We start from the raw sequence: 23,337 nt of genomic DNA on the forward strand, positions 1-23,337 counted from the left end.
TTTCAGGTTTCAGCTACCTAAAGTAGTTTTGCCAAACAGAGCCTTAGACTAGGAAATTTAGCCACTCATATTAAAATGTAAATTGCAAACTAAATTATAAGAAATGCTAAACATGGTTGTATGATTTATATAGATTAGGTGATATAACATGTAAAAGAAATAATGCTAATGTAAGATAAATAAAGTACTTAATTATGAACTATGTAATAACTAAAATAGTAATGTAAAATTGCAAACTTAGAATTATAAATACCTTAATGGAAGAGAACTTATATGGAAGAACAAATAATAATAACCAAATGCTTGAATATCAAATGCTTGAACAATAACTTGTAGTACAAAATGTTGAAAGATTGAACTAAAGGAATGCTTAACAATTTGTAAACTAAAATGAGAAAACTAATGAGAGAAATATAATGCTTAAGGCTATTGTAAGTAAATTGAGACGTGAAGATGTGATGCCCTAAGCCTTGGAATACCTCTCCTATTTATAGGAGAGGAAGAGGAAACGTAAGAAATCAATGAGCATGCGGCCCCGATCGGGGTCGTGTGTTTTCTGATTAATTGCCTTAATTCCTTGGTTAATTACTTGAGGAATCTCTATGCTCGTGTTTTAATGCTCCTTAATCACCCGGTAATGCTCTAAATTCCTAGCATCCTAAGCTTCTTGGCATCCAATGCTTGCACCTTAATATGGACCTTTATTTTGGGCTTGACTTTACATTTGGTTTCATTTGTAATTTCTTACTTCAATCCACTAAATCTTCATGCAAAACCCAAGCAACTTTACACACTTAGTCCAATACTTGGTCTTGTTTAGCTTAGTGAACTTGGTGTATAAAATCATAGGAAAAAGCCTCTAAATACTTAGATTCCTACAAAACCGTAACAAACACAACAATACACCTAGAACACAAGATTAGCTCAAATATATACTAATTAAAGTATGATAAATAATAGAAACCGAGCTAAAATGAGGGGTAAAAGTATATATAAAATGAACATATCAAACTCCCCCAAGCTAAACCCTTGCTTGTCCCCAAGCAAGAAACCAAATCTCATCAATTGCAATATCCCAAACAAGCCAAGCATAATGATTTAAAAACCCGAAACAACATGGGCAAGGAATAAAGCAAAGCATGGATGAGATTTACACGACGGCGTAGCATAGAAAACTTTAAATGAACCTTTAAGCTCTTGCATGATCTTTTGACTTATGGACTCTCACGGGGCACTCAAACTCTTTTATATGTGAAAGGACAATTTTGTGAATGAACACTCAACTATCCTCAACTTATAACAATGTGCCCGCAATCTAATATGGTAAACATATCAAAACTAGCAAGCAAAGACAATCAAATGTAAGCATGATAAAGAAGCCAAATGGGTAGTAAGAAGGCAAATAAACATGGGTAAGAAATGGGAACAAAAGAGTTATGGTAATGTGGAGCTAAGTCAAGCTAGCAACTACCAAAATGTAAGGATGCTCAATCCCAATTCTAACCCAATTTTGCAATTCAAACCATAAGAGAATTCTCCAAAATAATATGAATAATGCTTGGGAATTCCTCACATCTTTTCTCCTTCTCTTTTTTTTCTTTTCAATGCATACTTCTTTTTTTTTAATGCTTTTTCTTTTCTTTTTCTTTCTTCATTTTTTCATTTTTTTTTTCATTCTCATTTTTTCAACTTTTTTCATTTTTTTTTTGGAGCATTAAGACCAAGCTCACATGACTTCAAACAATAAACCATATCCCAATGAGCACCCAAACACTATCCAACTAAGCTACTAGCTTAACAAGGGTAGGCAATTTCAATAATGTAGCTAGGGATACATTTTGTGAAGGGGTCAAAAAGGCTAAAATATCATGTGAATGGCTCCAAAATGCTATAACAATAAACCATGCTTACCAAGATATGACATGAGAACCATACTTGTGCGTTTTGATGAAACACACATTATAAGGAGACACCTACACTCACCTAAGAGAGACCGGATATGGATGCATCGGTCAAAAGGAGGCTCTACCTTACCATTTTATAGCTTGCCACAAGTCAAGATCAAGCCTATTCGGTTCATTCTCCATCTCCCACCTACTATGTCAAGACATCCCCATGTAGCTAATATCCCATCATTAAAGAATAAATCATTAGCAACAAGCCATTATTAGGATAAGCAAAGAGGAAAGTAGGCTACAAGCAAGCACAAAGAAAAAATTTCTCTCAAAAATTTTCAAATTTCTACACTACATGCAAGCTACACTATATGTAAATGCAATCTCCCCCCAAGCTAAACATCACATTGTCCTCAATGTGCCAACAATTCAAATTACCCAATCAAACCATAAAGATGGCTCAAAGCACAAAACAAGAAGGACTAGAGGTTATGTTTAATGGGTTGCAAGATCTAAACAAATATGCAAAGCAATGAAAAACTTAGTCAACTTGCTAGCCCTCCCCCCCTCCCCCCAAGCTAGCATGAATTCGGGGGATTTCTTCATCAATCAACTAAGAAAAGGGCCAAAAATTGAACCCCTTCCTCCCTTTCTTCTTCTTCTTACCACTACCACTTGATTCACCTTGTTGGCCACTTCCACTTGAATCCTCCCCTTGAAGAGGAGTGATATACTCACCAATATCTTGGCCACTACCAAGACCATCACCATAGCTACTAATCCCACCATAGCCACCATAGCCTCCATATCCACCATAGCCTCTTTGTAATGCCTCAACACCATAATCCGAACCACAAAAATCCGGACCGGGTTCATATGTAGCAAATGTACCTGCATCATTGTTAGGAGGGGGAGGGGGAATATGAGAAGGAGGAGGAAATCCACTCGGAAGATAAGTATAAAATGAAGGGTGTGGCCCCTCGGGTTGGATAACTCCTTGCCTAGAAAAATGATCATAAATAGGATGCAATGCAAGTCGTTGGTCATCACGAATTTGATTAACACTTAAGTTCATTTCCTGCATCATATTCATCATTTCTATGCTAGAGGGTGACTCAATGCTAGAGGTGGAGTGACGTGCTTAAGAGGATTGACCTCCCGCACGCCTCTCAACGGTGGTAGGTGTCTCCTCTCTTAGGTCCAAATGGTAGGTAGGTCTAGTAAAGGGGTCACTTCCACGATGAGGCTTAGTGTGAACTAAAGCCTTAATTTCTTTCTTTTCCTTGGGTAAACGAATGGATTCTTGCCTACCTATTTTCCAAATCATGTTAGGATAAGCGTCCTTAAACCAATTACAAGAAAGAAAATATTCATAATCAAGCCCAACTCCCTTTTCCTTAGACTCAAGCAATGGTCTTAAAGTGGTATTCTCTTGGTTGAACCTACATAAGTGGTGTGCAATCTTAGTGACCAAATCTCGTAAGACAATACAACTATTTTTGGAGTTGCATTGTTTAGTCAAATGGACCGCAAAGTGGTAGGGAATATTGATTCCCCATTTCTCATCACCATTAACATTCAAGAAAGCACCCAAAATTTCTACCTCAATCTTTCTCACCGAGTGAGGTTCATTTCTCCCAAAAAAGGTCCATCCCATAAACCTTTGCCAAATCCTTATGTCGGGGTAATGAATAAATTGATGAGGGGTATGATCCCAACCCGGAAAAGGCAAGTGAGAAATAGCATTCCAAGCCAAAACGGGGTTATAATCATTGGGTGATTCGGTGGGTAAGTCCTTGTGAGGCAATTGAAAGATAGCGGCAAAGTCCTCTAAGTCCAACCTATGGTCTTTATTAAACAAGCGAAAGGTAACAAAAACAACAACACCGGGTTTCCTAGACCTATGAAACTCGAAAGAGCTCAAGAACTCAAGGGTGAGTTCGGGGAAGGTCTTATAATTCATTGTGTAACAATGCTTCATACCAATATTTTTAAACAAAGCCTTAATTACAATGTTTAAAGAAGCTTGGTTGATAAATTTTGTTGGTTTCATACCTTTGCTCTTCAAGATGACCCAATTGTGGTATTGAGTTTGTGAATTGAAGATCACATTCGGAAATTCCGGGTCATGCCATTCCGGAACTTCTTCCATTTGGACATCCTCCGCAGTATTTGAAGGTTCCGCCTCACCTCTCCTTCTCTTAGAAGCACCTCGGGAAGGAGCTTTTCTTGGTGCCATTTTTCTGAAATTTAAGACAAGAATTCATCTTAAGGCAAACCAAAATTCATCCTAATAGGCATAATAGTACAAATTAGTGAACTAATTCACACTACAAACATGAAATAAGCATTCTTGCAAATCGAATTAATTGATTGAAATGGATGAATGAAAAGAGAAAAGAGAAGAAAACTTACCAATTGATGTTAATGGGTGAATGAATCTTGCAAATCAATGAAGAAATTGATATTTCCTTGTGATTTTAGGTGGAGAATTGAAGAAAATAATGGAGATAGAGAAGACAAGGTACCGTCGGGTTGGAGGAAGAATGATAGAAACTTTTTTTTTTTACTTACCCGTATAAACTGAAGCCAAGAAAGTACAAAACCACGACCCCGATCGGGGCCTCCAACCCCGATCGGGGTTGACCGCTAATTCCCGTTTTTGACTTGCTTGTTTATGGGCTCTAATTCTTTTCTCGTTTTTCAAAAACCACGTCCCCAAACGGGGTTCTTGCATGAGGAAGCATGCCATATTCACTTCTAAATTCTCCTTTCTTCATTTTCACCTAAAAATCACAAAAAAGAAATATCATCAAGTCGAGTATTTTATTACTAATCTACGAAAAACAATAAATTGCAGAAAATTAAAAACAAAAATAAATAAAAGCAAATAAAGAGCTTGAGTTGCCTCCCAAGAAGCGCTGGTTTAACGTCCCGCACGACGTAAGAAGCCATTTGATTCAAGTTTCATCATTGAGCTTGCCACCAACCAAGCTCCATTTCATAGCTCGTTTTGTATTCCGCAACCATTTGAAATTCTTCAAATAAAATTTCCCTTTCTTCTTTTTTTCACTCTTAGCAATAGCGCCCTTAGCATCGTCACCTACAAAGCAAACAACACCCATATCGTCCTCCAACGGATCCGTTAGTGAGGATCCAAGCGTAGTAGAGGCATAAGAAGAGTCCACAGTGCTAAATAAATAACAAGACTCTTGTAACATTGGGCTTCTAATGGTGTTGTTTTTGCTAAAGGAGACTCGGTCATCACCCACTTCTAATGTCAACTTCCCGTTTTTCACATCAATTAGTGCACCCGCGGTGCGTAAAAATGGCCTATCCAATATAATTGGGGTTTGTGAGTCCTCGGCCATATCAAGTATGAGGAAGTCAACGGGTATGAAAAACTTGCCAACTTTGACGGGTACATCTTCTAAGACACCTAAAGGTCGCTTTAAAGAGCGGTCCGCCATTTGCAATGTGATACTTGTGCATTTTAAAGCACCCATGTTAAGTTTTTCACAAAGGGGGTAGGGCATGACACTCACACTAGCACCTAGGTCACAAAGGGCCTTATCAATGGTATATGTGCCTATAGTGCAAGGAATAGAATAGCTACCGTGGTCCTTAAATTTCGGGGGAGACTTGTTTTGTAAGAGCGCACTACACTCTTCAGTGAAAGCAATGGTCTCAATCTCATTGAAGGATCGCTTCTTTGAGAGGATTTCCTTCATAAACTTTGAGTAAGAAGGGATTTGGGTTAGCAATTCTAAAAATGGGATGGTGACTTGCAAATTCTTACAAACTTCCAAAAATTTACCAAATTTACCTTCCTCCTTGTGCTTTGCTAGACGATGGGGAAATGGTACTTGAACAACTTCTTTTGGAGGAGCATCCTCCACATCTTTCTCATTCTCATTCTTATTGGGAACACTCACCTTCTTTGAAATGGCATCACTCTCCTTAGAATTGGGAGAGACTTCTTCAACAATTACCTCGTCATTTTTCGTGGGCATAGGGTGCTCAACAACTTTGGCATCAAGCTTGCTCTTCCTTTTTAGCATCAACAACCGGTGTAGAAATGGTACACGGTCCCTAACAAGAGGCTCTTCACTAGCCTTCTTTTTATCATTTCCCCCAAGCTTGGCCTTTTTAACAACCACTTCTTCATCCAAAGTCATGGATGGTCCATCATAGCTTGTACCGCTCCTCAAGGAGATAGAATTAACGGTCTCATGTGGTGGGTTACCTTGGGGAGGTAGTTGGCCGTTCTTCCTTTGAGAGCTAGAAGCGGCTAATTGAGCCACTTGATGTTCCAACATCTTGACCGCGGCACTATGAGCTTGATCATTCTTTTGGATTTGAGCCAATAGTTCCCTTTGAATTTGGACTATCATGCCCTCAAGCTTACCACCTCCTTGATTGTTTTGTTGACCATTTTGTGGTGGATTTTGTTGGTAATTGTTTTGTGGGGGCCTTTGTTGATTTTGATAACCCGGTGGAGGGATATACTTTTGTTGTCTAGGAACATAGGCATTTTGTTGTGGTGTGGGTTGTGGTTGAGGATTAAGGACATTGTTGCTTCGATAAGACATGTTCGGGTGGAATCTCGAATTCGGGTTGTATGTGTTTGAGAATGTACCCGGTGGATAAGCATTTTGTTTTAGAGCAAGAAACACATTTACCTCTTCAATGGGAGCTTGGCAATGAGTGGCATAATGACCCGCACCTCCGCAACCATCACACACAATGATTTGGCTTATTGAAGACATGGCATTGAGTTGTTGAACGAAATCTCTAGCATCTCTTTCCGCCAATTGTTGTTGGAGCAAGGCAATTTGAGCTAGCAAAACGGAGTTGTTGGAGGATTCTTCTTTACCTTTGGATGGCACAACTCAGGAATTGACATATTGTGCATCATGGACCGCCATAGATTCGATCGTGGCATGAGCAAGGTCGGTGTCGATTTGATCAAACCGCCCATTGTTGGCGGAATCAAGAATCCTTCGGGACTCAGCACAACATCCATTGTAGAATGTTATTGCTAGAAACCAATCATCTAGCCCATGATATGGGCATTGTCTCTGAAGCTTTTTGTACCTCTCCCAAGCCTCATATAAGCTCTCAAGAGCTTGTTGGAGGAATTCGGTGATTTGGCTTCTCAAAGTTTGAGTTTTCTCCGGTGGAAAAAACTTTTGATAGAAAGTAAGAGCCAATGTCTCCCAATTGGTGATTCCCAAGGTGGTGCGGTCAAGGCTATTGATCCATAGTTTGGCCTTGTCTTTCAAAGAGAAAGGGAAAAGTATCTCCCTTATTTGGGCTTGAGTGACGCCCGTTTGTCGGATCATGGAGCAATAGTCACAAAAATTTTGCACATGCAAATTGGGATCCTCCAAAGGACTTCCCCCAAATTGCTTTCTCTCCACTAGGCTAATGAAAGCCGGCTTGATCTCGAATTCCGGCGCGGTAATTTGAGTAGTGGTGATACCGGCCGGAAGCATGGTCGCGGTGGGCTTTGAGTGATCGGAAAGTTTCACCATCTTTTTGGTAGTAGATGGTGTTGGTGGTGGAGATGATGAACTTGAAACCTCCTCCTCTTCAAGGGTTTCTAGATCGTCTAAATAAGACTTTCTAGCACTTTCGGCTTGTATGGGAGAAGAAGCCTCTTTCATTTCCTTCCAAAAACGTCTTCTTCTCCTAAAGGTTTTCTCGGGGTCGGAATCCGGGGAAAGCAATTCTCCACGATGAGAGGACCTGGGCATAAGACAACAATTTCAAGAGAAATGATAATTAACGGTCTCAAGGAACAAGTGTTCCTCAAGACAAAATAAAACAAGATAAAAATCGACAATTCAAAACGTAATAAAACCGTCTCCCCGGCAACGGCGCCAATTTTTTTTTTTTTTGGTGAAAATGTAAGCTTTTCATTCCAACCAACAAACAATTACAAAGTTTTTCCAACAGAATTAATGGGCATCCCCATAATTCAAACAACAATAAACAGACTAGAATTTAATCATTACATCAAAGCTCTATTACATAACCAATTCATATCTCTGGGAATTAGAGGCTGCTTTGCTTTGCTCCTGATTCTACACTTCATGCTGTGCTTCAAATGTTGAACAATGAACTCTGGTGTCTTCACAATTCCCTGAACTCGGGCTTCATTTCGTACCTGCCAGATCAGATACATCAATCCTGCAACACTGGCAACAACCAACCTCAATTGCAATATTGATCTCCTTCTCATCCTCATACACCATTGCCAAGGTTTAGTGGATGGAATATCCAACCTCAGCCAGGTCTGCAGTAAAGAAAGAGCACTTGCACTGTAAGGGCACTGCCAGTAAAGATGATCCATGGTTTCACTGCCTAGTCCACATATACAGCAGCTCACATCATTGCAAATCCCTAACCTGCTGAGTCTGCTCCTGGTCTGTAATCTATCATGTATAGTTAGCCACATATGGAAGGAATGTTTAGGCACAATGAGCCTGTGCCATAACAGCTTACTCCAGGGAACCTTAGGATTAGCTTCTGCTAGCCATGTATATCCAGCAGCAGGGGTGTGGGCACCATCACTACCCAACCATTTGTTATCAGTGTAAGCATTAAGAAAGAGATCCTTGATTTTACAGATTCTTCTCCATGCCCAACTAGAATTAATTGAAGGCTGATAAGAAACCCAATCCCTGCCTTTCATATACACATAGTCAACCCACTTGATCCAAAGATGATCAGATTTCGTGGCCATCCACCAAACATATTTGCCAATCAATGCATTATTCCAGAGCTCACACTTCCTTAGCCCCAATCCACCAACCTCCCTTGGCTGACAAATAGTGTCCCAAGCCACCAAAGGTGTCCTAGTATAGTTATCTGTCCCATTCCAGAGGTAATTCCTACAAATACAATCAATTTTAACCAAGATATATTTTGGAAGCACAAAGATAGAAGCCCAGTACTGGTGCAAGGAGAGGAGAACAACCTGCACCATAACTAGCCTGCCAGCATAAGATAACTTCCTTGATCCAAAGCTCTTAATTCTACTAACAATTTTCTCCACCAGTACATTACACTCCATCTTCCCTAGTCTCTTAGAGCAGATAGGTATCCTCAAATATCTGAATGGTAAAGAGCCCTTAGAGCATTGTGTTAGTTGCAAAATCTGAGCAACTATCTCCTTGGGCACACCATTAAAGTAAATAACGGCGCCAAAATTTGATAGGCTTATCGCGTATCTATGCAAAGATAATTTCCCTAGACACAAATTAATGTAGTAATAGGGGTCGAACACAAGGAAACGGGAATAACGTCGTGAATTGCTATGGGTAGATTTTTATCAAGGTCGACTTCGATTTTGGTTTGGTTTGTTTGTTTGATGATTAATAAAAATTATGATGTAAGTTATATAATAAAAGGGAGTCTAAAGGGTTCGGGTCACTCATGCAAAGGTAAACATATGATCATGATAAATTCGGTACTAATAATTTTGTCAATTGTTTAGGCTTAGAGATACCCACTTACGGTATTAGTATCAACCATAGACCGGGTCCGAGAGAAACTCTCGTCCATGACTAGGTCGTCCTACCACACATGCTTAGTCTAATTCAATTTCGTGCCTCTCGACTTTAGAACGAATGAACAAACTTAATCTACGATTACGGCCGATAACCAAAGATTAAACGTAACAATGCAAACATGTGATGGAAACAATCGAACAATATTATTATCAACCTATTTAAACATGTTATATATTTGATTTTGCATGGCTCCCCTAGCCTTTAGACTAGGAAATTTAGCCATTCATATTAAAATGTAAATTGCAAACTAAATTATAAGAAATGCTAAACATGGTTGTATGATTTATATAGATTAGGTGATATAACATGTAAAAGAAATAATGCTAATGTAAGATAAATAAAGTACTTAATTATGAACTATGTAATAACTAAAATAGAAATGTAAAATTGCAAACTTAGAATTAGAAATACCTTGATGGAAGAGAACTTATATGGAAGAACAAATAATAATAACCAAATGCTTGAATATCAAATGCTTGAACAATAACTTGTAGTACAAAATGTTGAAAGATTGAACTAAAGGAATGCTTAACAATTTGTAAACTAAAATGAGAAAACTAATGAGAGAAATATAATGCTTAAGGCTATTGTAAGTAAATTGAGACGTGAAGATGAGATGCCCTAAGCCTTGGAATACCTCTCCTATTTATAGGAGAGGAAGAGGAAACGTAAGAAATCAATGAGCATGCGGCCCCGATCGGGGTCGTGTGTTTTCTGATTAATTGCCTTAATTCCTTGGTTAATTACTTGAGGAATCTCTATGCTCGTGTTTTAATGCTCCTTAATCACCCGGTAATGCTCTAAATTCCTAGCATCCTAAGCTTCTTGGCATCCAATGCTTGCACCTTAATATGGACCTTCATTTTGGGCTTGACTTTACATTTGGCTTCATTTGTAATTTCTTACTTCAATCCACTAAATCTTCATGCAAAACCAAAGCAACTTTACACAGTTAGTCCAATACTTGGTCTTGTTTAGCTTAGTGAACTTGGTGTATAAAATCATAGGAAAAAGCCTCTAAATGCTTAGATTCCTACAAAATCGTAACAAACACAACAATACACCTAGAACGCAAGATTAGCTCAATTATATACTAATTAAAGTATAATAAATAATAGAAACCGAGCTAAAATGAGGGGTAAAAGTATATATAAAATGAACATATTGTAGATACCTCATTTCTGCACCTCCCGCAAACCACCCGGTGATGATTGGGCCGCATGTTTGGTACGCGGAACGATTTATGACAGTTCGTAAGTTTATCGTCAAGTGATCGCTCAAACATTTATGTCTACCTCTTAATTGTCATCTACGCGCCGATACGGTCGTTTTGACAGTAATTAGAGTACATTTGGAGTCTGGGCCTAAATCCGCTTTCATTTTCTGACAACCATTAAAATGCCGAGTCGGAATGTTCTGGAATGGTCCGGATATTTCTATTCCATATTTTATAAATCTTTTAGTCTTTGGTAAACAATTTCCCGTAATATTCACACAAAATATTAAGGAAAACCAAATTATTCCGTTAATTCCATAAACTAAACACGGAAATCTTTCTTCCGCAGGAGGAAACCACTTGGGAATAGACGCAACGGCAGTGTCTGCGCCTCTTCCAAGAGACGCGATGCCTGCTGCGCCTCTTCCAAGGACGCGATTACTGCTGCGCCTCTTCCCAAGTCCTTTTCTGCGTATTTTTCGTATCTTTTCATATCTTTTCGAGATTCACTTCCAAAGTCTCTCCGAAAAACCCTACTTCCTCCACGTGATTAGTATAAATAGGAGCCTTCGCTTCTCATATTTCTCACGCGAGTGTCCGCCCTTCTCTTCTCCCTTTGCATTCTAGACCACGTTCTTACTTTTTGGCGTCTACGTGCTTGAACTTTCGACCACGTAAGCTCGGATCTTTCTGAGTACCAGCCTCGTTTTGCATGACCGACCAATTTGACCAACTCCACCATCATCAACTTTAATCAATCTTAGTCGTTTTCCTCTTACGAGGGCACTTTCGTTACATTCGAGTCGAGCATCACTAATCATAAACTTAGTTCATCTCGTTTCGTCCGAGGGTGTAAATCTCTTTTTTTTTTATTGTTATTTATTCATTGTAATCATATTGTAAGGTTTATGTCGAAAATACAATTAAAACCGATTTCTGAAACCCTTTGTTTAAAACCCTTTTTTACGGATTATCAGAGGACAACCGTCGAGAAAGGACGCAGCAACTGTTGTGCCTCTTCGAAAGAGCGCAGTACCTGCTGCGCCTCTTTGTGAGGCTGCCGCAGTTCCTGCTTCCTTTCTTCTTCCTTCGTCCTTTGTCAATTCGTTTGTTTTTTATTTGTTTTCGTTTGCCCTTCGATTCCTTGATATAATAGCATAATAATTTGACATATATATTGTTTATCATCATTAACATATAATTCATCTCATTAAATCCCGACTCAAATCCCAAGTAATTAATATTTGCGGGCTTTCGTCATTAAAATCAAATTCGGGTTGTAGAGATTTGATTCATTCATATTGAGTTTCTGGAATTCGATCGTTGATATATTCTCACCTGTTTATTATCATATTTATCATTAGTCCGCCATTAATTCATCATTAATAATCTGTTTAGTTTGATTAATTAGTTTAGTTTGTTAATTTCTAATTAATCCTTATAAATCATGTAAATAATTCATCCTAATTTAGTTTTCATCCATGTTTATCGTTTTCATGACCATCAATCATATGTAAATAACCTGCTAATCACTTTCATCCGAGTCAAATAATATTAATCGATCATTAAATCACCAACGAACATTAACAATTCGCAATTCCGGCTTCACAGCCAGAACTGAGCCAAGGAACAGACGCAGCGACTGCTGCGCCTCTTCCAGAGGGCGCAGCTCTGCTGCGCCTGTTCCTGGTTGACTTCTGTCTCTGAACTCCCGTTTTGCCTCGACCTAGTTTATTTAATTACGTATTTAATTAACTATTATTCGTATTATCGCCTTAATTCCTGTTCGTTAATTTGTTTATTCTTTCTTTTCCAAATTATCCGTTTTAGATGTATTTTCGACATAAATCATTAAACCCGATGTAATTATTGTAATTTTCATTATTGTAATTTTCCTTTATTGTATTTATCATTGTACATTTTATTGCTTGTATGCTTTCACATGTAATTGAACTTAAATCCCGATTCGACCTAATTGTATGCTAAAACTACATGTTTACCGACTTAGTATTAATTCTCACATGTTAGGATTAAAACGTTGGATGTTCCATAGCATGCATATAATCGACAATATATCGAGTATAGACGATTTTCCCTAATCATTAGTAGAGGCCGCTATCGAGGCGGGCGGGATTAGGTGTTCGATCAAAAGAGCTTCCTAATACGTACCCTCACCCCTTACTCCAGATCTCTGTGAACATCCGTGTTCATTGGCATCCACGAGAGTCATTCTAGACATAGAATGCTAAGGGTAACGAGTTCTTGGTGTTCATGTAACTACTTTGTGTCTTGACAAGGCACGAGGTATTCGAACGGTTTCCAATTTTCCACAATAAATTGGTGGCGACTCCACAAATGCAAACGCTTGTTCTCTCCCAAGCGCCCCCGTGGGCCCATTGTCCACAGTTTGGCGACTCCGCTGGGGATAATACACTTACGTGTAGCCAAAACGGTGAAACTTGAACAAGGTTAGGGAATAGTTTGTACAAGACAATTGTCGGTTTTCATAACTCGGTCTTCCTAGATTGTTTATTCGGCCTTCCTAGGCCCAACCCAACCCACCCGACCAATCGTCCCATCTAAACGGTCCTAATTCCTATTTGGGCCTAAGGATGGATAGCGATTGACGTCATCCACACCATGGTGCTTAATCTTGTTTGTATCAAGGACTTTCACTACTTGAGGAAATGGACTAGGAATCGGCCTTACTCTTGTTTGGTACGAGCCTCTCCACAGACTTCGGGTTTGATTGTTCGGTATGGCAACCCACCCTTTAAACCAAAACCCATTTAAAATGCACTCAGCATCCCGTTATAATGCTTCGCTTGTATATTGTTTGTACCATACGTGATCACCCTTTTCTAAACGAAACCATGACGATTTTTTTGTAAAATTCAAAATCCTTCTTTAACATGTAAAATTTCGAATTTGGGCCTAATATTAGCGCAAAACAAGCCGAAACTCCGTCCAATTGTCGAGTCAAAATTCGGGCCTCAAAACCTCACTTCGAGTCCACTCCTACAACTACACTAAAGTTGACTAGGACCAACATTTTTCAAATTTTGTCATTTCCTCAAAGCTCACTGACACAAGTGGCACACTCCCACTTCACGAGTCAAAACATTTCTTTTCAAGTAAGTGTGCTAGAGTGGTCGATCGTGTTTTGATTCATCGTCGATCTCTTATCCAGTTTCCAAAGATGCCTGGAACAAGCAACGTGAACTTCAATCAACTCCAAGATAGTAATGATCAAATCCTAACCGCGCTAGCTCGTCTCCAAGTTACTCAAGACCAAGTGCATGATCGCCTTGACACCATTGAGGGCCGAATATATGCCATAGAAACGAGGATGCCTCCTCGAGACAGTGAAGTTGTTGATGACTTCGTGAATGACTTCAAGGATGAAAATCCTCCCATGGGTATCACTGCAGCTGAGAAACGACTCCAATACTTAGAGGAGCAATTGATGTATCTTAAAGGGGATGACATTTATAGGGAGAATAATCGCAAGTATGAGGCCGTGAGTTCCAAGGTTCCAACCAACTTCAACATGACGGATATCCCTAAATTCAAGGGGCATGAAAACCCTTTGAACCATATCCGTGCCTTCAAGGATTACATGTCTATCAAGGGCATTAAACCCGAGATGTTCTTAAGGATCTTTCCTTCATCTCTTGACACCATCCCAAAACAATGGTTCTATTCACTAGATCACAAGAAAATCGCTACTTGGGACGATGCCGCAATCGAGTTTGCTAAACAATATGCGGATAATGCTGAAATCCAAGTCAACATGCGCACTTTAGAGGTTCTTACCCAAAATGACAAAGAAGGTTTCACCGATTTCCTAAGTCGGTGGAGGAAGACTAGTACTCAACTTGTTGAACGTCCAGATGAGGCTACCCTTGTGGAGAAATTCGTAGACAATCTAAAACCCATCTATGCAAATCATTTGAGGTATCAAAATATCAAGACTTTCAAAGATTTGACCGTACTAGGGACAAGGATCGAAGATGACATTCGTAAAGGGCTCTTGTCCAAAACGATAGGACGTGGATATCAAAGCTCAACAAGTCGTTCTTACGGCTCTGCTAGCAAGACTGATGAAGTTAACCTTCTTAAGCCATCTAAAAAGAGTACCCCTCCAAGGAAATTCAAAAATCTAGGGGACACATATTCCAACGCTCTGAAAAGATTGATAAAGCTCGGGAAACTTTAACCCATAGGCCCTACGCCTGAACCAGAAAAGAAATCCAAGTTCTGGGATGAGAATTCGTACTGCGAATACCATAGAGGTAAGGGACATGATACAGAGAAATGCTACAAATTGAAAAATGTACTTCAAGACATGATTGAAGACGGTCGCCTACCAATACCACCTGAGGTAAGCCTAACAACACTAAGAATCCTCTTGGAGTTCTAGTGATTACAAATGAAGAATCTACCATAGATTGTTCACATCTCATCTCCCCAGTCGAAGATGAAGTTCATGCAATAGAAAATGAAGGAAACTACTCCACCATTTCCCCAACCATCACTGATTTCATCGCATGGGCAAAAAGTGTGGATAGACAAGTCTTGGAACTAGAGAGTGCAGTGGCAACCTTACGTAGCCCCAACGCCACATCTAGAAAACGTGCACCACTAGTTTTCTCTCGAAACACTCAACTTGGTCTTCCAAGAATCACCAAAGCTAAGTAATCCTATTACTTTCTCGGATGAGGACTTGCCACCCTTCGGTGCTAGTCATAACTTGGCTCTTTATATCACCGTCATTTGCTTAAAGAAGAATGTGCCAATGACCTTAGTAGATGATGGATCCGCGGTCAACGTCATACCCTTGAAAACGGCATATAAATTGGGCATGAAAGAATCAGATTAGACTCCTACCAATCAAGGTGTTCGCGCATATGATGGTACATGACGAAAGGTGGTGGGACTTGTTGACCTAACCATAGCCACATGCCCAATTGAACGAAAGGTCAATTTTTCAAATAGTGGACATCGAGGCATCCTTCAACATACTTCTGGGAAGACCCTGGATTCACGCTTCCAAAGCGATAACATCCACACTCCACCAGAAAATCAAAATCCCACTAAATGATAAGGTGGTGATGATCACTTCGTCACCCATCAAGGCAATCATCGAAAAGAAGTCAAGCAATCAAGTCCTTACAGATCCAGTACATGAACTTGGGGGCTTTCACATCATAAACGTCATAGAGAGCGAATTAGCACCACTATACTTCAATCCCTACTCTAACCTAGTGGTCAACCACATACTCAAAACCCAGGGATACTTCCCGGAAATGCCTTTGAATCCTATCCGAAGGAGCACCATTGCCCCCTACAAGGAGGGTAATTCACAAAGAATACCCCTTGGATTAGGATACAAACCCACCAAAGAGGAAGTTCTCGAGATGCTCACTCAAATCCAAAACCGTAAGAATGGAGGAATTCAAATGCGACCCTATCTCCCTACCCTAAAGGGATACTTCGTTAGGGAAGGAAGTCAAGAATTCTTTCATGGATTTCCCGAACCTTGGCATTATCTCGAAAGGAAGCTAGCCGGAATCGAGATCTTTCACGATTGCTACTTCATTCCTCCAGAAACGGTTCCTACCGTCAAGACTCGTCAAGCACCTTGCCTAGACGAACAAGCTGTGAGTCTACTATTTGGAGAAGATCGATTTGTTCGAGCCGCGCAGGACGAGATCATTACTATGATACTTCAAGATGATCACTTCAACCCTACCGCATTAATCACGGAAATCAACACCAATCAGCAGAAAGGATGGAGAAAATCGACCAAGTGGACAAACAACCAAGGAAGACTCTTCAAGCTCACTACTGGAGAAGGAGAGATATTCAAAGGAGAACCAGAAGACGATGAATTCGAATCAGAGTCAGAGTCGGAGTCAGAGTCGGAGTCTAGAGAAGTTCCTAGAGAGTCTCCTCCTGTCGTCATTCCCACTCCCCTCGTTTCTTCTAGCCTAGTGTCGAATAGCAACAGTAGTTCGGGAAATGTCCCAACCGCTGTCCCTTTACCGCCACTGACCACAGATCAGATGGCTTATTTGTTTCAACTTTTCTCAAATCTTAATATGAATAAATCAGGTTCTACTTACTCTTCGTGTTATCTTGAATGCAATTCTTTTTACGATGATGATGAGGATGACCCAAAGCCTGACTCAATCGAGATATCTCCCTACATAGCCAAAGAAATACTACAAGAGGGGGAAGGGGGACCCGTGATAGAAGATACTAAACCCATCAACGTAGGAACTGAACTAGAACCCCAAGAACTTAGGATATGGACAACCCTGAGCCCCACCGAAAGGGCCAATTTCATAGACCTCCTACACGAATTCAAAGACGTTTTCGCTTGGTCCTACAAAGATATGCCAGGGATCGACAGAGAGATTGCAGAGCATAGAATCCCAATCAAACTCGGGTTCAAACCCGTGAAACAGAAGCTTCGAAGAATGAGGACGGAATGGGCTCTCAAAATCAAGGAAGAAGTCGATAAACAATTCAAGAGCGGGTTCATCAAAGTTTCCGCGTACTCAGACTGGGTAGCTAACATAGTACCCGTACCCAAAAAAGATGGGAGAATCCGTGTTTGTGTTGACTTTAGAGACTTAAACAAGGCAAGCCCTAAGGATGACTTTCCTCTACCACATATCGACATATTAGTGGATAATACAGCGGATCACGCGTTGCTATCCTTCATGGATGGATACACGGGATATAACCAGATCAAGATGGCCTTAGAGGACATGCATAAGACCGCCTTCGTCACTCAATGGGGAACCTACTGCTACACGGTTATGCCATTTGGGTTAATCAACGCCGGAGCTACATACCAACGCACCGCAACTACGCTCTTACATGACATGATGCATAAAGAAGTTGAGGTATACGTAGATGACATGATTGTCAAGTCCAACGAAAGAGAGGGACATATTGCGAACCTTCGCAAATTCTTCTCGAGGCTACGAAAGTACAACATGAGGCTCAATCCTCAGAAATGCGCATTCGGAGTAACATCAGGCAAACTCCTGGGATACGTGGTTAGCCAACGAGGTATAGAAATAGACCCTTCAAAGAACAAAGCCTTAATCGAAATTCCACAACCTCAAACAGAGAAAGAAGTTAGGGGATTCCTAGGCAAGGTTCAATACATAAGTCGATTCATATCGAAACTCACCATGATCTGTGAACCCATATTCAAGAAGTTAAAGAAAACAGATCACACCATGTGGGATGCTGACTGTCAGAAGGATTTCGACCGAATCAAGGAAATACTAGCCAAACCGCCAGTGCTCATGCCACCTCAACGAGATCAACCTCTTGGTTTATATCTCACGGTAACTGAAACGGCCATGGGCGCCATGCTAGCTCAAACCGTAGGAAAAGAAGAAAGAGTCATCTACTACCTTAGTAAGAAGTTCTTGGAGTACGAGTGCAAATACACACCACTCGAGAAGACATGCCTCGCTCTTGTGTGGGCAATGAAGAAGATACGCCACTACATGCTTAGCTACTCCGTCAAAATATTCTCCAAAATGGATCCTGTCAAATACCTCTTCGAGAAACCCGTTCTCAATGGACGTCTAGCGAGATGAACTTTGATGCTCTCTGAGTTCGATCTTAAATATTAACCTTTGAAAGTCATAAAGGGGCGCGCCGTTGCCGAATTCTTCGCAGAAAATCCCATCAACAATGCACAAACAATAGACACTTGGTCATTCCCGGATGAGGACATACTCCAAACAGATGTAGACTCCTGGGACCTCTATTTTGATGGAGCATCGAACTTAAGAGGATTTGGAATAGGAGTGTTGCTCATTTCTCCTGAAGGCGAGCATACACCAATCTCTGTTAAACTCGACTTCGAGGTGACAAATAACGCTGAGAATCTGGCTTTGTCTCATTGGATTGCAAGCGGCAGTAAGTTTAGGCATCAAGAATCTTCGAGTACATGGGGATTCCTCTTTGATCATCAATCAAGTTACGGGATCTTGGAAAATCCGAAGCGAAAGCTTGGCGCCTTATCAAGCCAGAATAGACCAAGTAACCCAATTCTTCGATCAAGTAACCTACTTACATCTACCTCGAGAGGAAAATCAATTTGCGGATGCTCTTGCAAAACTCGCATCTTTGATTAACATGCCGGATAGTATGGTAGAAATGCCTTTATGCATCGAACGACGATCAGAGCCAGTTATGTGCACCAAATCACCGATGAAGAGGAAATTGCGGAGGAACCCTGGTTCCAAGCAATCCTAAACTTCAAACTCAACGGCACCTATCCACCGGAAATGGACAAAAGGGGACAACGCGCTATCCGCTTACTAGCTTCCCAATACGTCCTCATACAAAGAGAGCTATACAAAAGAACACCTCTTGGTGTAATCCTACGTTGTCTTGATCATTCACAGGCACGAAAAGTGATGGAAGAAGTCCATGATGGAGAATGTGGCCCTCACATGAGTGGACCCATGATGGCAAAGAATATCACACGTTTAGGATACTATTGGACCACGATGGAATCTGATTGCATCAAATATGTGAGACACTGCCATAATTGCCAAATCTTCGGGAATGTGCAACATGTTCCTCCCTCATTGCTTTACACCATGTGCTCCTGGCCATTTTTCACTGGGAATTGACATCATCGGCAAGATCACTCCAACTGGAACATGAGGTCACTGTTTCATTCTAGTAGCAATCGATTACTTCACCAAGTGGGTAGAAGCGGCTTCCTACACCAGTCTTACAGCCAAGAATGTGGCAAAGTTCATACAAACCAATATCATCTGTCGATATGGTTGCCCACATGAGATCATCAGTGACAATGGATCATATTTCCAAACTGAGACTGAACAATTACTAGCCAAGTACAAAATCAAGCACCACCACTCCTCGCCATATAGACCACAAACCAATGGCGCGGTAGAGGCAGCGAACAAAAACGTTGTCTCAATTGTCAAGAAAATGATTGACAACTATAGAGATTGGCCGAGCAAGATACCCTATGCTTTATAGGGATACCGTACATCCGTTAGGACGCCCACTGGGGCTACTCCTTTCTATTTAACCTACGGCATGGAAGTCGTACAACCAGTCGAGCTAGAAATACCATCCTTGCGTATTTTACTCGAAAGTCAAATACCCGAAGCCGAATGGAAGAGGGACAGATACGAAGAACTCATCCTCCTGGATGAACGAAGGTTACGTGCATTACATAATGTGCAGACATATCAGGCGCGTATCAAACGAGCCTTCAACAAAAGGGTTAAGCCAAGGAACATCAAGGAAGGAGATTTGGTCCTCAAATCCATTAGGGCTCTTTTACCTGTCGATCCACGAGGAAAATTCAAACCCAATTGGGTCGGGCCATTCCTAGTCAAGTCCATACTTCCAGGGGGTGCGGTTAGGATCACAGACCTAGACGGGAACGAATTTACCAACCCAACAAACCTTGACCAATTAAAACGTTATTATGCCTAGAATAGGAGCAAAAAACGCGCCTCGCGTAACCTCACGTGTCGCTCTTGTGGCACGAAATAAACGGCCCCTGGCCAAGCTGAATCAAGCTAATGTCATCTTGCTCTTGCATTCTGACAATTTGTCATCCTCATATCATCAAATAAACTAAATTGCATTTTCAGAGTAAGTAAAGCACATGCTTATTTTCTAAAGTTCATTACAAGCTCTTGCTTAGAACAATTATTCTTTTGCATTTACTCGAACTATGCGCAAGGGTTTGATTTCATTTTTTTAATGAATACGTAGGAAATCCTTCATGGGATACAACCCACTTAATCGCTTTAAACATAAATAGAAGGACATTTGCAAATGCATTTGAAATTCGACAAGAATAATGAAAAGGAAACCGCAACGGTTTCATAACCAATTAACCTCTTTTATTTCATTTCATAATAATATTATGTTACATAATAAGATCATAATAAAAATAAATAGGCTAGGATTCTAAAAACCCCACCTTCTTATTACAATAATAATAATAATAATAATAATAATAATAATAATAATAATAATAATAATAATAAATAATAATAATAATAATAATAATAATAAGAGACATAGGCTACTCTTCCATTTTCCCTTTGCCTTTGTCATTTTTATCATACTTCTTGTCGCGACCTCGAGCCGGACGCTCCTGCGCCACTTCCGACCTAATCACCAATGGTCCCTCTCGTGGTCTCGCTTTGCCATTCTTGCCAACCACCATCTCGACGGCAGGATAAGTCTTCGGTTTCTTCGAAGGATGAACAACTCGAAACCCGGCTTCTTCCTCTCCCTCGGTCAGGTGCTTCTCCTTCTCCTTTTCCACCTCGCGAACCTTGTAGTCAACTGGTTCACGCTTCCTCAGTCTCTCGCGTTTCTCCGGAGTAGCAGCCTTCCTCCACCGCATATAGGAATCTGACACCCATAGAGCACTGACAGAAGAGTTCAAGAACCAAATGTTCCTATGAGCCCATTTGATGGCCCACTCTCTTCGACTCTCAGTAGTAAGCGTCACGGCGGTCTGCGGGACAGTGTCAAGCTTCGGGATCATCTGCTTCAATCCAACCTGCCTCATCAACCTCTCCGGGAAGATGCATATCATAAACTCTAAGTCGGGAATGCGAACAGCTCGGATAGGATCAAGGGAAGATACTCCAGTAACAGATTTGAGGTGCCACCATGTGCGATCCATCTAATTAAGGGGCCATCTTCACTTTTCAACTTGTTTTCCCAGTAGTTGCACACTCGAATGAAGTCCACCATGTAAAGCCTGGTCCTCATTGCAATCGAACGAGCATGGTAAGAAGGAACATTAACTGGGGGCTCGATCAATCGAAGACGCTCCATAAGCCAGACCTACCAAAAGTGGGTATTAAAAAAAAAAACGAAAAAAAAAGAACGAAAAAAGAGAAAAAAAAAAAAAAGAAAAATACTCCTTTACCTGCAAAATAATGGGACTTCCCAAATACGGTAGGTCGCGGTTGGCTTTCCTGTTATCCAAGCCCAATAGGATCTCTCCTAAACACAGGCAAGCTGGGCTCCTGCGTAGCTCCATTTGCTCGATCAAGCTCAAAAGACGAGGGTTATTATTTTGGTAAATGCGTCAGGTTACCATATTTCGTGTTTCCTAATTTCCCGGGCACGCATCTCGAGACGATATCGACATTTTCGTCATTTTAGCACATTTATACATCCCTTTTTAATTTTCTCTTTTCGGGAATCATTTCATCAAATTAATTTCATTTATTCTTTTTTACATTTTGATATTTAATTATATCATTTTTTTTTCTTTCGAACTTTACATTTCTCTTTTGCTCTTTTCCTTTTGGGGGGAATAATTTCACTCTCCATTTCAAACTTATATGTTTTCATTTTTTCTTTTTTTAGGGGGTAACCCTCCCTACCGTCCGGTCATTTCCGACCAAATTTTTGCATTATGCCAGTTCCGACCAAATTTTTGCGTTTTCATTTCTGGGCATACTCGAGTCATTGTTTTGCGCTAATTTAGGCCATATGTACAAATATATGTTCTGTGTGATTTCTGTGTAAATTTCGGCAGCATGACGGCGTAAACCGTCATCTACCAAACCTGTCCAAAGCTAACCTGCAGGTACAAACAAAACAACCCAGCAGCAAAGGCACTTAGGCCATCATATATACAACCAAAAAAAGGGATATGTACACCAAACTGGGGGCTCGAGCCCCAAGACAAAACCCGAATGTCCAAAAATGTATAAATGTACAAAAATACAGCCAAAAACAAGAAGCAACGCAGAAGCTACTGCTCATCGCCGTCTAACTCAGCAACTCTCGCCTCGAGAGCAGCAACCTCGGCGTCACGAACCTCGAGCTCCCTCAGCAAGCGAGCCGTCTCCTCTTGGGACTGGGCAAGCTCTCGCTCCAGCTCGCGCTCCCTCTGCAAACAACAAAGCCGACTCATGTCAATCATCTCAAGCATAAAGGAAAATTAGAAAACTCAAAAATAAAGTAAACGGAAGGTTCATACCTGACGTCCTCGGCCACCAGCGAGTGCCTCGATGACGGTAGCCCGCAGCCGGTTGGCTACCCTCCACAAAGCCACGAACCGGGATGGCGCGACCTGCATTTCAAAAGGAAATTGTTTAGCAATTGAGCACACTCGAGCAAATGTGTTTTTACACGAAAACTACACGAGTTAGAAGAATCACCCTCCGAATCAGATGCTGCCAATCGTCCAAGCGAGCATCTCTCACCGCCGCGTCAAAGTCACGTAGCTCGGAGATCGTCGTCATCCCCGTCGTGTCAGTGTACTCAAGGGTCTCGGGGTACTCTAGGGGCTCGATGCCCGCCGCCTCAACCTCCTGCAAAGTCAAATTATTTCCGTTAACCGATGATCTTTCATCGTATTCTCAAACAATCAAGAATGAAAGAGGATAAAGCACTTACCACAATCGGCCAGTACGCCAACCTCCCGTAGAGGAACGCCGAGTAGTCCTCACCAGGAAGAAGGAGGGCATCGCCACCAACGCCAGTCAGGTCAGCCTCCCTCTTAGCCTCAGAAGGCTCCCTAAACATCGTCCGAGGAGGATCGATGGGAACCGTCAAGACATCCCGAGAGCACTGCCGAGCT

At 40.9% G+C, this 23,337-nt stretch overlaps 1 protein-coding gene and 1 non-coding gene across 2 annotated transcripts; one reads left to right on the forward strand and one right to left on the reverse strand.

Annotated features, from left to right (window-relative positions):
• The first annotated feature begins 6,953 nt into the window (after positions 1-6,953).
• Positions 6,954-7,060, forward strand: LOC141619985 (small nucleolar RNA R71). Its single transcript, XR_012531856.1, has one exon. It is a non-coding gene; the product is annotated as a small nucleolar RNA R71 (small nucleolar RNA).
• An 851-nt stretch (positions 7,061-7,911) lies between these two features.
• LOC141589768 (uncharacterized) lies at positions 7,912-8,976 on the reverse strand. The gene has a single exon (XM_074410394.1). The coding sequence runs from the start codon at positions 8,974-8,976 to the stop codon at positions 7,912-7,914; it is 1,065 nt and encodes a 354-aa protein (XP_074266495.1).
• Between the last annotated feature and the right edge of the window lie 14,361 nt (positions 8,977-23,337).

The sequence above is a fragment of the Silene latifolia genome, chromosome 1 (assembly GCF_048544455.1).
Source record: "Silene latifolia isolate original U9 population chromosome 1, ASM4854445v1, whole genome shotgun sequence".
Lineage (NCBI taxonomy): Eukaryota > Viridiplantae > Streptophyta > Magnoliopsida > Caryophyllales > Caryophyllaceae > Silene > Silene latifolia.